The sequence below is a fragment of the Dama dama genome, chromosome 11 (genome assembly GCF_033118175.1).
Source record: "Dama dama isolate Ldn47 chromosome 11, ASM3311817v1, whole genome shotgun sequence".
NCBI classification, from domain to species: domain Eukaryota; kingdom Metazoa; phylum Chordata; class Mammalia; order Artiodactyla; family Cervidae; genus Dama; species Dama dama.
The window spans coordinates 10024355-10039068 of record NC_083691.1 but is presented as its reverse complement, the minus strand read 5'-3'; the positions used below and the strand labels follow the sequence as shown (position 1 = coordinate 10039068).

General features: G+C 37.7%; 1 protein-coding gene across 3 annotated transcripts in view; it reads left to right on the top strand.

Moving 5' to 3' along the window:
• Positions 1-14714, top strand: part of PBX3 (PBX homeobox 3) — a 215453-nt gene that overhangs the window by 176169 nt on the left and 24570 nt on the right. For all 3 annotated transcript variants that reach the window (XM_061154646.1, XM_061154644.1, XM_061154645.1), the window contains exon 5: positions 3050-3185. In XM_061154646.1, the coding sequence (XP_061010629.1) occupies positions 3050-3185 (136 nt within the window). The remainder of the gene's footprint in view (positions 1-3049; positions 3186-14714) is intronic.

The window sequence follows — 14714 nt, the reverse complement described above, 5'->3', positions numbered from 1 at the left end:
CCTTTCCCAACACAACTGCTGTTCTTACTTCTACAGATAGTTTCCTATTCTTGCCAACATGCATGCTTTTTTTTCTTCTTCACATAACTGCATTCATAATGTATACACCTAAATGATTTATACTTCTTCCAAGAAGAGAAAGGAAGTTAACAAGCCAGAGTGAGCAGAGCCAGGGTGAGGCCGTGGCAGAGCTTGAAGCGGAGTCCCTCCTCCCGCAGAGACTGCCGTTAGGAATGTTGTAAGGCCTATGGGACACAGCCCCGGGACGGGGGCACCGCTGCACGCTGGCCTGAGGCACAGCCATTTAGAGCATGGTGAAGCCTGGGGGGAACAAAACTTAGGGGAAATGCTTAATGGGCATTTTCTAAAGAATGTTTTTTCTGAAAAATAAATGAAGTATAAGACGGAGTTCTCTCTTACGCCTTCGAGTGAATGCAAATACTGAGCTTTGCTTCCATCTATTCTTGTAGTGCCTCTCAGCAAGCCCTCTGCACTGAGAAGGCAAGGTTTTTCTGCTCCAGGCAAACATGCTCATTCAGATATATGATCCCCTTGCTCACCCTGGCTTTTTGTAAAGGCATACTCACATTTTCCTCGTAATTGAACAAGCCGACGCATGTACCGGTATAGAACAGTTAGGAATAAATTTGTGTCGGTCCCTCTACTCTTCTAGTAAAAGGGCTATAGTTTGGATGCAGCCAGACCTTCTGGGGTGAGTTTTTCTTTTCTGCCCATAAATTTGTTCTCTGAGGTTTTTTTGTGCTTTCTAAAATCAACCACTCTTAGGCGATGTCGATAAACGAGCCAAACTTATCTTTGCTTTCCCAATATGTTTCTGCTCATTCCTCCTTTCATAAGTCTTCATTTTCCAAAGAAATGCCCCGTGTGATTCGCTCCACCGTACCCGGTCTTGCTGCTGGATTCCATGTTTTACACTGAGTCACAAGCTCACATACTTACATGTAATGGAATTGAGTGGAGTGGCTAGATGAGGGGCAGTGAGGATTAGAGCAAATGGATACACATCTGAGGGAACAGCCACCACTTAGCTGGCTGCCTTCTGAGAATGTGAGCCTGGTGTGACTGATCTTCCAAGTTTTCATAGGCAGCCAGAAACCTTTACAAGCAGGTCATTACTGTACTGTCTCAACAAGCATTATCTGTGGGCCAGGTAATTACTTTTAGGTTTGACAGTTTAAGTATCTATTCTAGACCTTTTCTACCCTACACACCCACTCACCCACTCATCAGACTGTGCCTCTTGAAAGCCCCAGGAAAGGGCTTTGTTTTTCTTGTCAACAATGCATGACTCCTGTAGAAATGCTGATTCCTCTTCTTGGTGTACGTTTCTTTTCACCACGTCTTCCCTCACCACCTCCCCCATCCAGCTCATCATCAAATCCTGTTGATTTTAATCCCCAAATAGATTTTGACTCTCTTCTTCATCCCTCAGGAAACAATGGTTTAACCTTCCAAAAAATTATTGAAATTAAGAAATTTCAGGTCTCATAACTTGAGATGTTTTGATCAGACCTAGATTTCTTGCTCCCTTGACTCTCCCTTAATGTTGAAACAGAGATCACATACTTAACCTGCCATGTTAGTGCCATCATTTTAACTAGAAGAATCTTGTAGGGTATGCACATTTACAACTGCCTACTGATGCTGTCTTTCCTGAGTATATGCTATCACAATTAAGATCATTAAGATTATTTGTAAGACAATATTAGGAAAATTATTTGGGGAAAGTGTTTTCCAGTTACTGGAGAATTTAATTTAAAGTGAAATCTGACAGATGCTAATTTTCTTGCTGATTCTTTAAAATCTTAATAGTAAGACCCAAATATAAATGACATTTTTGCTATTTGAAATACATTGTGAGCAAATACTTGATCTTCTGACATTCTGCCACCCCCTCCCAATAAAAATAAATAACTTGTCTTCCCTTAGTTTTTGCCTGGTGAGCAAATCATACCTGGGACCAGGCAGTTACTTAAGAAGAAAAATCCAGAAATTTTTTTTCCCTTACCTTCTTTCTCTGTATTCCCTCACTCACTCCACTCATCCAATTTATTATCAAGTCCTATTGCTTTTACTTTTCAAGCAGCTTGAATCTTTTTATTTCCATTACTCTCACCCTGTTGTCAAGTTATAATCATCTCTCAATTTGACCGTTGCTGTTGTCTCTTTAAATATCTCTACACTTCCTTTCATGCCCTCCTCCAGCTATTCTCAGTAGTCACAATGATCTTTTTAAAATGTAAAACTTAAAACCTTTAATAGCTTCCTATTGCACTTAAAATAAAATTCAAATATCCATAGAGGGTCCACTAAGCCTGTATAATCTGGCCCCTGTCCATCCTTGCAGACTCATCTCACATATTTCCTGATTTTTTACTGTGCTCCAGCCTCCTCTAGCCCTTTAGACTGGCCAAGCTTTTTTCCCGTTTGAAGACCATTGCCTCTGCTTATTTCTCTTCCTTCTGCTCCTTGTCTGACTAAGTCATCCACACTCCCCAGGTCTCAGACGAAATGTCACTCCTTTAAGGACACCCTTCCCAACCCCACAATCTGTGTTAGGTTTCCTCCCTAGACACTTTCATTATACCTTATGCTTTTTCTTCCTGGCACTTGACATGATCGCCATAATTTATAAGTATTTATTTCTGTGGTGCTTATCTAATGTTTTTCTTTTCCTAACTCTCTAATCTCCTATAAACTTCCCTAGTAGCCCTTATCTGTTTTGTTCCAACTGTATCCTTATTGAATATATAGAACACATTAGATCCTCAATAAGTATTTGTTGAGTAAAGAGTGAAGTGAATTGTGCTTCATTCTAGTGTTTTTCTTAGTCATCCTACATCTTAATGTGAATTGGATAGTTCTCTGGCGAATGCTAAGAGTATAATTTACAATATCATGATGATACATGAGACCCTGAGAATGTTAAAAAATAGAAATCTAACATTTTTTGTATAATCCTAATTAATATATCCCTCTTTAGTTAATGTGGATTATAACTACAATTCTCTTTTTGGTTCCTTCCTAGACGAAAAAGGCGTAACTTCAGTAAACAGGCCACAGAAATCTTGAATGAATATTTTTACTCACACCTCAGCAACCCCTACCCCAGTGAAGAAGCCAAAGAGGAGCTGGCCAAGAAGTGCAGCATCACAGTGTCCCAGGTGAGAGGGGTGCCGTACGTGTGTCTTGGTCCTCCATTGATTGTAGGAACCCTGCTTTTCTCCTCAGGACGGTTTTATCAAATTTCATATCCAAATGTTTCATCATCAAAGAAGAGATAAGGAAAACATAGATATTTCCACATTTTTATGCCAGCTTTTAAAGCTTAGATGATTTCTTTTTCACCCTGAATGTCGAGGAATCAAAATGATCCCCACTTCCCTAGCGTACATCTTCTATAGAAAGAACAGAAACATACCTCGGGGAGTGACGTGGTTTACACTCATATGACTCTTCGATAGACAGCATGTAGTCTCGCTTTCCCAATTTAGATGACTGGTCTAAGCTTCTACCAGTGAGAAACCAATGCATTTGTTGTCAAAAGGAAGTTTCATATAGCTCTATGATGAAAGCTTTGAGGAGTTCTCCAAGTCCTTTCTTGATAACCATGCTATGATATTTGGGTTTCAAAGATTTCTTTGCTTTTTTGTTATCCATGAAATAGAAGAATTAAATTCATGCCTATCCCTGCTTTTGTTGTTTTTTTTCTTTTAAATGTCTATTTGTAATAAATCATGCCCTGGAAGTTACCTTTCATCTTCTAACAAAAATACACTTAATTTTAGGCAGATAGACTTGTTTTATTTTTAATGTATTTGGCTGCATCAGGTGTTAGTTGCAGCAAGTGGGATCTTCACTGCATCGTGAAGGAACTTTGCTTGTGACACACGGACTCTCCAGTTGTGGCATGAGCTCAATAGTTGCGGCACATGGGCCCCATTGCTCCACTAGCATGTGGGATCTTAGTTCGCCAACCAGGGATTGAACCCACTTTCCCTGCATTGGAAGGCAGATTCTTAACCACTGGACCCGCTAGGGAAATCCCAGACTTGCTTTTTAGACTGAGGGTTGGAGACAAATAAATAACCAAGTAACTGTACCTTCTTAAAAAATAAGTATATTCTATTGGCCTTAGCTCTAAAATATAATTTTACTTAAGTTCTCATATTATTGTTTATAGATTATAACTTGAGTAACATTTCTTTATAGCAAGCAAATGTGGTAGTCAACAACCAGTTCTTGCAGTGGCACTTATGGAAAAGCTCACTCTTGGCAGAAATTTTAATGGTGCCTAGAAGTCATGTGACACAAATTTTAATGTAGCCTCTAAATAAATACTCATATAGGTCTGAAGTTCAAGATTCTAAAGATCCCTTTCACATTCCAATGAAAGTTTCATATTGGTGTTTTATTTTTATTTTTATTGAAGTAGAGTTGATTTATAGTGTTGTGCCAATCTCCTCTGTACAGCAAAGTGACAAGGCATTCCTTTTTTAATATTCTTGTCCATTATGGTTTATCACAGGATATTGAATATATATAGTTCCCTGTGTTATACAGTAATACCTTGCTGTTTATTCACCCTATTCATAACAGTTTACACCTGCTAATCCCAACAGCTGTCTCTGACGTAGAATTCAGATGTTTGTGGGTCCAGTTCAAATTAAGGTGTTTCATGCTTCTACTCCCTTTCTTGCTTTTCTTTTTTACTTCTATAACATATTCACCACTGGAGGTTAACACATTATATACATTTTTCAAAATCAGCATAATCCTGGTTTTTCACTGGTTGTACTTGCTTCTTGTGTATGTTATGTGGGATTTGTTAACACATGCTTGTGTAACGAGTGAGAAGAGCTTCCTTCTGACTATTCTGAACTAGGGAGGTTTTGCTGTGCTTCTAAAATAGCCTAGGATCCCATTTACCTTATTTTTTGTTAAAAAAAAAAATCATTCACTACTATATTCATTCTGTTGGTTTTTCATAGAAAAATAGCTTAAGTTTTGGGAATTTTTTAGTAATTGCATCAGTTAGAAATAATATAGACATTGATATATTTCTTTGTCTATAAAGCAGACTTTATGATCTTTTTTCTCCCCAATCATCCTTTCAAATGGAGAATTTCAGCAATCAGTGTAAGATTCAGTGTAAATTGTGACAATTTCCTCTCCTTTTTACTTTTTCACGCTTAAGAGTGTTATTTCCCCTCCACCATTCCCTTTTCCCCACATCTCTGATATGGAAACAGTATTATTTTCACTGTTAAAGACATAAGTTGCTAGCCTTTCTCCTCCTCCCCACACTGTGTGTGACATGCAGGGTCTTAGTTGCCCAACCAGGAACTGAACCTGTGCCCCCTGCGTTGGAAGCAGAGTCTTAACCACTGGACTGCCTGGAAAGTCCAGTCACTAGCCTTTTAAATTAGTATCCTTTTTTTTTTTTTAATTTTTTTTTTTTTAATTATTATCCTTTTAAGTTGCTTAATTTCTCTGTGAAAGCAGAGAATATTCCAGACCTGACAGGTGAGCTAATTTATAAAGAGAAAAAGCAGTGTTTTAAATATGCATCATACTAAAGTACAATTAAAGTTAGAATCCAGAAGCTGTTAATATACAAAGCTAACTTTAAAATATTGAAACCCACTGAAAATTGGCAACTATAGCAATACTTTTTGCTAGATTTAAAGTGTATGAAATTGATTTATTCTTTATTGCTTGAAATACTTAAAATACTGCTTAAAATACTTAATAATTAGGAATAAGAAAGGAATTCTCAGAAGAAAATGTAAGGAAATATCTTTAGTACTTTGAGAATAGTCTTTAAAAAGATAAAATGTGTAAGCAGCAAGGGAAAAGGTTGATAAATTCAGTGGTAGGACGTTTATCAAAGTACTTAATAAAGACTGTGAAACATCAACATGATGCAACCATTTTAGTAAAGATTATATCAGGCAAGAATTATCAATAGATATTAAATCTAGGAGGATATTTGTATGAAGGATATGGTATTAAAGTATCCTCTCCATAGGCCTTTTATTAGTTACAAGGGATATTTTTTAGAAAGGCCATTATAGAGTGGAAAAATGGAATAAAACCTTGACCAGTTGATTAGAATCAACATTATCAAAGAGGGACAAATGGACATTTATATAGTATTTTGCCCTGGAATGTAACCTGAATCTAATCACTAGAAAACATCAAAACATCAGCCAAACCCATAATGAGGAATGATCTAGCTGGAAAAAAGTGAGGAAGGAGTAGTATTCTTAAAAATATAAAAGACAGACCATGGAAATGTTCTAGATTAAGAGAAGCTAAAGAGTCATGACATATAAATGCAGTGTTTGACAATAGACTGGATCCTCTACTGGAGGGGAAAACACCATAAAGGAATTATTTATAAATATTATAAATATTTACAAATTATTTATAGTATTTACAAATTATATTACTAAAGTAAATTATAATTTGTAATTATACTGTGGTTATACAAGAGAACACCTCTAGTCTTAAGAAAGACACAGTGACTCACTTAGGGGCAAGGGGCCATGGTGTATATATTCAATAATTTACCCTCATGGTTCAGGGAAAAAAATGTGTGTTTATACACACACACACACACACACACAAGCATATATGTGTATGTGTGTATATGTATGTATATTGTATTGTTCAGTCTCTCAGTCAGGTCTGACTCTTTGCGACCCCATGGACTGCAGCACACCATGCTTCCAAGTCCCTCCCCATCTCCCGAAGTTTGTCCTTCATATTTATGTATATCTGCTGCTAAGTCACTTCAGTCGTGTCCGACCCTGTGCGACCCCGTAGATGGCAGCCCACCAGGCTCCCCCATCCCTGGGATTCTCAAGGCAAGAACACTAGAGTGGGTTGCCATTTCCTTCTCCAATGCATGAAAATGAAAAGTGAAGTCGCTCAATCGTGTCCGACTGGTAGCAACCCGATGGACTGCAGCCTACCAGGCTCCTCCGTCCATGGGATTTTCCAGGCAAGAGTACTGGAGTGGGGTGCCATATAAACACATACAAATGTATATATATATATATATACACACACATATACACACAGCATGAGAGAGTGTGTGTGCTTGAGAGCCCAACAATGATAAAACAAATGGGGTAAAATGGTAATAACAAGTGAATCTGGGTCAAGGGGATGCATACATATTCTTGACAATTTTTATTCCTGCAGCTTTCTTTGCAAGTTTGAAATTATTTCAGATAAAGCCTTTTTAAAATGTGAAGACAGTCCACAAACTGTAAGAAGACATTTGTAAGTATATAAGCAAGAGGATTAAAATCCAAAATATATAGAACTCCTATAAGTTAATAAGAAAAAGATATCCTAGTTGAAAAATAGGCAAAAAACACAGGGATTTCATAGAAGATAGTTATCAGGAATCCATGTTTTCAAAACTGCATTAAAGTAACATTTATACTTACTCAGTTCAGTTCAGTTCAGTTCAGTCGCTCAGTTGTGTGCCACTCTTTGCCACCCCATGAACCGCAGCACACCAGGCCTCCCTGTCCATCACCAACTCCCGGAGTTTACCCAAACTCATGTCCATTGAATCAGTGTTATACTCACTAGATTGGCAAAAAAAATCCTAAGACTATATAGAGTCCTGCACATTGGTTGGTAAGTATATATGGCAGCAGGAACCCTTAAACATCATTGGTAGAAATATAAATTGGTATAACCATTTTGGAAAACTTGGCATTATCTTATACCTTTGAATATACACATGTCATTCAATCCATAATTTCACCTTTAAATGAAATTGCCCTGGAAAACCTTGTTGTGTATATTAGGAGACTTGTGGCAGCATTCATAGTAACATTGAAATGACAAAAAACTTGAAATAAGCCAGTTTTTCATTGACTGGAGAAGTGGATAGACCCACTGTGATATAATCCTACAATGGATTACAGTATAGCTATTAAAAATAATGATTCATAGCTACACACTATACACATCAATTTGTGTGAATTCTAGTATTAAAGTGAAAATGCAAATTGCATATATATATGGTAATGATATTTTTATAAAGTTAAAAACCAAGTAAATAGCACATTATTTAGGGGGTGCATGGTTAAATATAAAGAAAGAAATGAAATGATAAAAAATATTGCTGATTAGAATGGGATTGGAAAGAGATATTCAAAGAGTTCTAGTGGTATTGTTGGTTCAGTTCAGTTCAGTAGCTCAGTGGTAGCTCAGTGGTGTCTGACTCTTTGCAGCCCCATGGGCTGCAGCATGCCAGTCTTCCCTGTCCATCACCAACTCCCAGAGCTTGCTCAAACTTATGTTCATCGAGTTGGTGATGCCATTCAACCATCTCATCTTCTGTCATCCTCTTCTCCTTCTGCATTCAATCTTTCCCAGCATCAGGGTCTTTTCAATGAGTCAGTTGTTCGCATCAGGTGGCCAATATTGGAGTTTCAACTTGAGCATCAGTCCTTTCAATGAATATTCAGGACTGATTTCCTTTAGGATTGACTGGTTTGATCTCCCTACAGTCTAAGGAACTCTCAAGAGTCTTCTCCAACACCACAATTCAAAGGCATCAGTTCTTCGGTGCTCAGCTTTCTTTATGGTCCAACTCTCACATCCATACATGACTACTGGGAAAACCATAGCTTTGATTAGACAGACCTTTGTCAGCAAAGTAATGTCTCTGCTTTTTAATATGCTATCTAGGTTTGTCACTGTGGTAGTATATTTATTAAGTTGTGACAGATTTACAGAGGTTAATTTAGTTTTTATGCATTATAAACCTACACATATAAGCCTAGGAAGTCATATGTGAATTATTAAATTGAAATAGCAGAATTCTTAAAAAAATATTTCCATTCATTTGTTAACACAAATTTTCTTATTGGGACTTTGCTGTCAGTCCGGTGGTTAAGACTCTGTGCTTCCACTGTAGGAAGCGTAGGTTCAATCCATGGTCAGGGAACTAAGATTCTGCATGCTGTGCAGTGTGGCAAAAAAAAAAAAAACACACACACCAAAAGCAAGCAAAATTTATTGTAACACCTATTATGTGTCAAATACTTTGCTAGGGATGGAAGAGGCATCTGTGAACTTTACAGGCTGAATCCCCTGACCTACCTGATAGAATTGTGCACACATGTCACCAAAAGATATATATAAATATGAATATCCTTATCAACAGTACTAGAAACAATGGAAAGATCCTTCAGTAGGAAAATGGATAAATAAAAGTGGTATATTTGTGTATATTTGGGATATTTTGTAACAATGAGAATGAATGAACTAAACTGTATGTAATTACATAATGCTGTTTGAAAGAAGTCAGACACTTAATGTATAGTTTAATTTATTACAGAGTTCAAAAGCAAGCAAAATTAATCTTAGTGTTAGAAATTAGAATTGGAAAGGGGAATGTTTTTCAGTCTAAATGATGGTTCCATGGATGTATTTACTTTATGGAAATTTACCAAGCACTGTACTTATGATGTGTGCCCCTTTTTTTGTATATAAATTTTTATTTTTTTATTTTTTATTTTTAAATTCATTTATTTAAATTGGAGGCTAATTACTTTACAATATTGTAATGGTTTTGCCATACATTGACATGAATCCACCATGGGTGTACATGTGTTCCCCACCCTGAACCCCCCTCTCATCTCCTCCCTGTATATATATTTTTAAATTGACTAAAAGGTTAGTTATACAACAGCAATAAATCTGCCCTATGGAGCTTGAATTTTCCTGGTAGGATACAAACAGGTAAAGTAAATAAATGAAATTATAAGTTAGAAAGGAATAGGCATTATGGAGCAAAAGGAAGGAAGGAGAATAGGGAGGTAAAGGCTGTAATTTTCAGTAGAGTGGTAAGGAAAACTCCTCCTGAGAAAATAGCTTTTGGTAAAAATTGAAGGTGATGAATGACCAAACCATGTGGCTAATTGGTGAAGAATATTCCAGGCAGAGAGGACAGTTAAGTGCAAAGGCTCTGTGGTAAAAGTAGCCTGAGCAATTGGAGAAAGTGGTAGGAAATGAAGTCAAAGAGACTGTGAGGTCCAAATGGTACAGGGGCCTTAGAGACCATGGTAATGACTTGGCCTTCTACTCAAAGTGAGATAGAATACTGAGGGAGTGACATGATCAGACTTAAGTTTTAACAGGGTCTCCATGGGTGCTGTATTGACAATAGACAGTGGGAGGCAAGGGGAAGCAGAGATGCCAGTTAAGATGCCACTGCAATAATCCAGGCAGAAGATGACGGTGGCTTGGACCAGGATGATAGTAGTAGAGGCTGAGAGATGGCTGCATTCCAGATAATTGTGAAGGGACAGCTGAGGGTTTACTGATAGGATGACTTTAATAATTTTGGCCTGAGCAGTGGAAGTGTGAAGTTGTTGTTAAGTGTGTTGGGGAAGGATTTGGAAGGAATAGGTACTGGGGTAAGATCAGGAGTTTGGTTTGGATCATATTCAATTAATTTGTATTATAGGTGGCTCAGATGGTAAGAATCTGCCAGCAATACAGGAGACCAGGGTTTGATCCCTTGGTCGGGAAGATCTCTTGGAGAAGGGAATGGCCACCCTCTCCAGTATTATTGCCTGGGAAATTCCATGGACAGAAGAGCCTGGTGGGCTACAGTCCATGGATCGCAAAGAGTGGGACATGACTTAATACAGCATAGCACAGTGTGATTTAGTAAGCTGGAGTTCCCCTTTTACATAACACTCTGAAAGTTCACAAAAAAAGAAATTTCATGAGCACTGAGAATCATAGTTAAAATTGTCATATATTCTTAATCAGGGGGGCAGATATTAATATGCTTTTACTTTTTGGAATAGAGCTAACTTACTTATTCAAGTTAGTAAGTCACAAAAAATTCCATTGTTCTCCTGATTCCAATTTTGAATTTAAATAACTCAGGCCCTCCTTTCTCTGCCAGGTGTTTTTAGAATGAAAAATGTTAACTTATTCTTCACTGCTACTGTAATTGAAGTGTACTGTAAAGAAAAGATTGATTTTCTTTTTTAGCAGATGAGAACCTGAAATAATAGAGTGCTTAATTTGCAGCATTAAGTTCATTCATTCATTCATCCAACTTAGATATCTAACTAACATAGCTTTTTAAAGCGGTACAGAAGACCCACTTCTGTAACTGTCTAGTGTGGGAAAAATTACATAACCCTTACTGATGAGGAGGCATGTTCAGAGAAGTTAAATGAATTAAGAAGAGTCACAAATCTTGGTGAGTGGGAGAGCTGAAAGTTCTTACATAGAAGTTCTTGATAAAAAGAAATAAAACAGATTTTTACTTTTTTTCCTGCAAGAGGCAATGTGATTCCTCTTTCCCTTGGGCCCCGGCTCAGAGTCCTGGTTTGTGAGGTACAGGCTGGGCTTATATCACTAGGGCTGCATCATTTCCCCCTAAGCTACTTAGAGACTTCAGGCTAGTTAGTAATCTGAGGTCTCCTTACTCATTAAACTACTTATTCCAAAGCAGTGAATATTCAGTAAGCTAATTAAAATTTGTAAGTAAGATTTCTTTATTAAAAAAATCTATTAAAATAAGAAGAAGCCCGTTAAAATAATAATTAGAGCAGGGAAAAAAAAGATGACTATCAAATTACAGTATCTTTTGCAGCTATCCATAAAAGCCTTTTCAGTGATTTTGGCAGTAGGCAGAAGGCAGAAGCGAATTTCTACTCTAAGTATGCAGTTGGTGAACTGGAGATGAATTGAAGGAAAATGGCAGCTATTTTGTTGAAGTGGATCTTTCACACTGTCTTAAAAGTAGGCTGCAAACCCCCTGTTCTGTGAAGTCTCTGATTGTGTGTCCTCGTGGAGATGCGATGTCATTAAACAGTGTGCAAAGAATAAAGGAACAGGTTGTAAAAAGATGAGAACTTTGACGAGGTTGTAACTCCAAATACAGATAAGGCATATATGCACGATTTCAAGAAAACAGGAAAGCCACTGATTTTTAATTGTTATTCTTCTCTGCAAACAATCAGCACCATGATTAACTTGGTGCCTAAAGCTTGCTCCAGGGATGTCAGGTGTTATATTCATCTTAGAGAATCTTCTTTAAGGGAGTCTGTAATACTTGTTTGATGTGACACTCAATTAAGGATAGAGAGACTATTCCAGCTTAGATGTAGTGTTTTTTGAGTTTTCCTATCAAGAAGAAGCCATAACCAGAATCATGGTCCCTCCAGTGTTTGTCCCCTTCCCACCTTGTCTGTCCTTTCCCTTTGAGCATTCCAGTCCGTCATCATCGCATCTCACCTTTCCACTGCTTCACTTCTGTGGTCAGATCAACAAGCCAAAGTATCAGTCAGGGTCCCAGGAGAAAACAGATGGCACACTCAAATTAGAATAATTTGAGGATATCTTAGTAAAGTGACTCTTTACACAAGTGTGGGCAGAGTGTAGGGAAACCACAGAGGTTAATGCTGGTCCTGCTTGGTTCTTTTACTACCCCTTGGCCTAAAGAGATAAGGAAGATTATTGGAACCCAACCATGACCTAGAAGCTGTGCGGAGAAGGCCAGTAACTGAGATCTTAAGTAAAAGCAGCATTATGATGAGCCTGGGAAACAAATACTCTGACCTTACTTTCGTCTCTTCTCCTCTCCTACCAGTAACTTCCTTTGGCCAGAAGCCTCGAGGCATATAGGTCAGCCTCTTGGCGCCCAGAGTAGGGCGAGAGTAGATATGGATAGGTAAGAGTGAAAAGAGGAAATACAGTGTAGCCTGAAGGGCAAAGTTCCATCAGAACTAGCTCTGAGTTCAAGCCTCCTGGCTTCCCACTTACATCGACTGTGGTAACCTCACCCAGGAAATCTGGGATTCTCCAGAGATGCTCTTGTGCTTCCTTTTGGCTTATCTTCCTTCTTCTGTCCGTTTATGTGGAGAGCATACTATTTTTCTAAAACGAGTATGGATTTTTGAGAGTAGATGCTACATACAGTGTGAGTAAGTTAACTTGATCCACCCAAATGCACATGCCAGGAGTTTGGACTGTTTTCGTGATTCTCTCAGCAGGCACCGGCTGCCTACTATGATCACGGTGGCAAAGAAAGGTGAATAAGATAATGTTCTTTTCCCTGGGAAATGTCAAATTCCTTGAGGGAGACAGACAATTGTGTTGCTGACAGGATACCGGAGTTATCTGGGGGAATGTACCAAGGCATATGGGTGCCAATGAATATGGTACCAGGAGGGTTTTAATGAGGATTAGGAAAGTACCCTCAATTTAAAACTCTGTGACCTTGGACAAGTCATTTAAACTTACTGTGCCGCATTTCCTTGTGTATAATTTGAATAAAAATAGCTAAATAAAGCTACAATGAGTTTCAGTGAAAAGACAATTAAATCTCCTAGCAGAGTGCTTATCAAAGAGTAAGAGAAATTATAATAATAGTTGTTATTATGCTGTTTCTCCTGCCTGGGATGGTCTAACCCTGAACTTCCAACACATATGCATAAATATTTTAATTACTGCTCCTTCAAAGCTTACTTCAAATATCAATTCTTCAAGAAATTTTGCTTAAACTTCCAGTTCATATCTTCTATTATATACTTTCATAGCTTCTCATTCTTTTCCTTGATAACACTTACCACAATTGTAAGTAACTAATGAATTGTTTAATGCTATTCTTCTGATAGCTGGTGAATTCCCTGTTGATTGAGACTGTGATCTTATTCAGCACTATATCCTGAATGCCTAGAAGAGTGTACAGCACTTAGACACTCAGTGAGTATTTGTTGAAGAAATGATTTAGATAGAAAGCCAAGCTGGAGCCTGATTGGGGAAGGTCTGCAATTATGATGTTTAGATGTCTGTAATTATGCCTATAATTATATGGTTGATCAGTTTAGATATGTTTTGCATTGATTAGTTATACGTTATTCATTCAATAAGTGATTTTTGGTCACTGTGCTATTCTGTCCTTGTGGAACTTACATTCTAATGAGCAGAGAAGGATAATTTATATATATATATATATATATATTTATATTTATTTTATAAATATATTTATATTATATATATGTATATATTTATTTTATAAATATATTTATATTATATATATGTATATATTTATTTTATAAATATATTTATATTATATATATGTATATATATAAAATGTATGTGTTTGTGTATGCCCAGTTGTGTCCACTCTTTGGAATCTAAAGAACCAAAGCCCCCTAGTCTCCTCTATCTTTGGAATTTTTCCAGGCAAGAATACTGGAGTGGGTTGCCATTTCTGTCTCCAGGGGATCTTCCCAACCCAGGGATCAAACCCACGTCTCTTGCATCTCCTTCATTGGCAGTCAGTTCTTTACACCAGCTCAGCTGGTAAAGAATCCACCTGCAATGCAGGAGACCTCAGTTCAATTCCTGGGTCGGGAAGATCCGCTGGAGAAGGGATAGGCTACCCACTCCAGTATTCTTGGGCTTCCCTGGTGGCTCAGCTGGTAAAGAATTTGCCTGCAATGTGGGAGACCTGGGTTGGGAAGATCCACTGGGGAAGGGATTGGCTATCCACTCCAGTATTCTGGCCTGGAGAATTCCATACAGCCCATGGGGTTGAAAAGAGTCGGACATGACTGAGTGACTTTCACTTTCACTTTTCACTTTCTCTACCACTAGCACCATCTGGGAAGCCCTATATATAAATA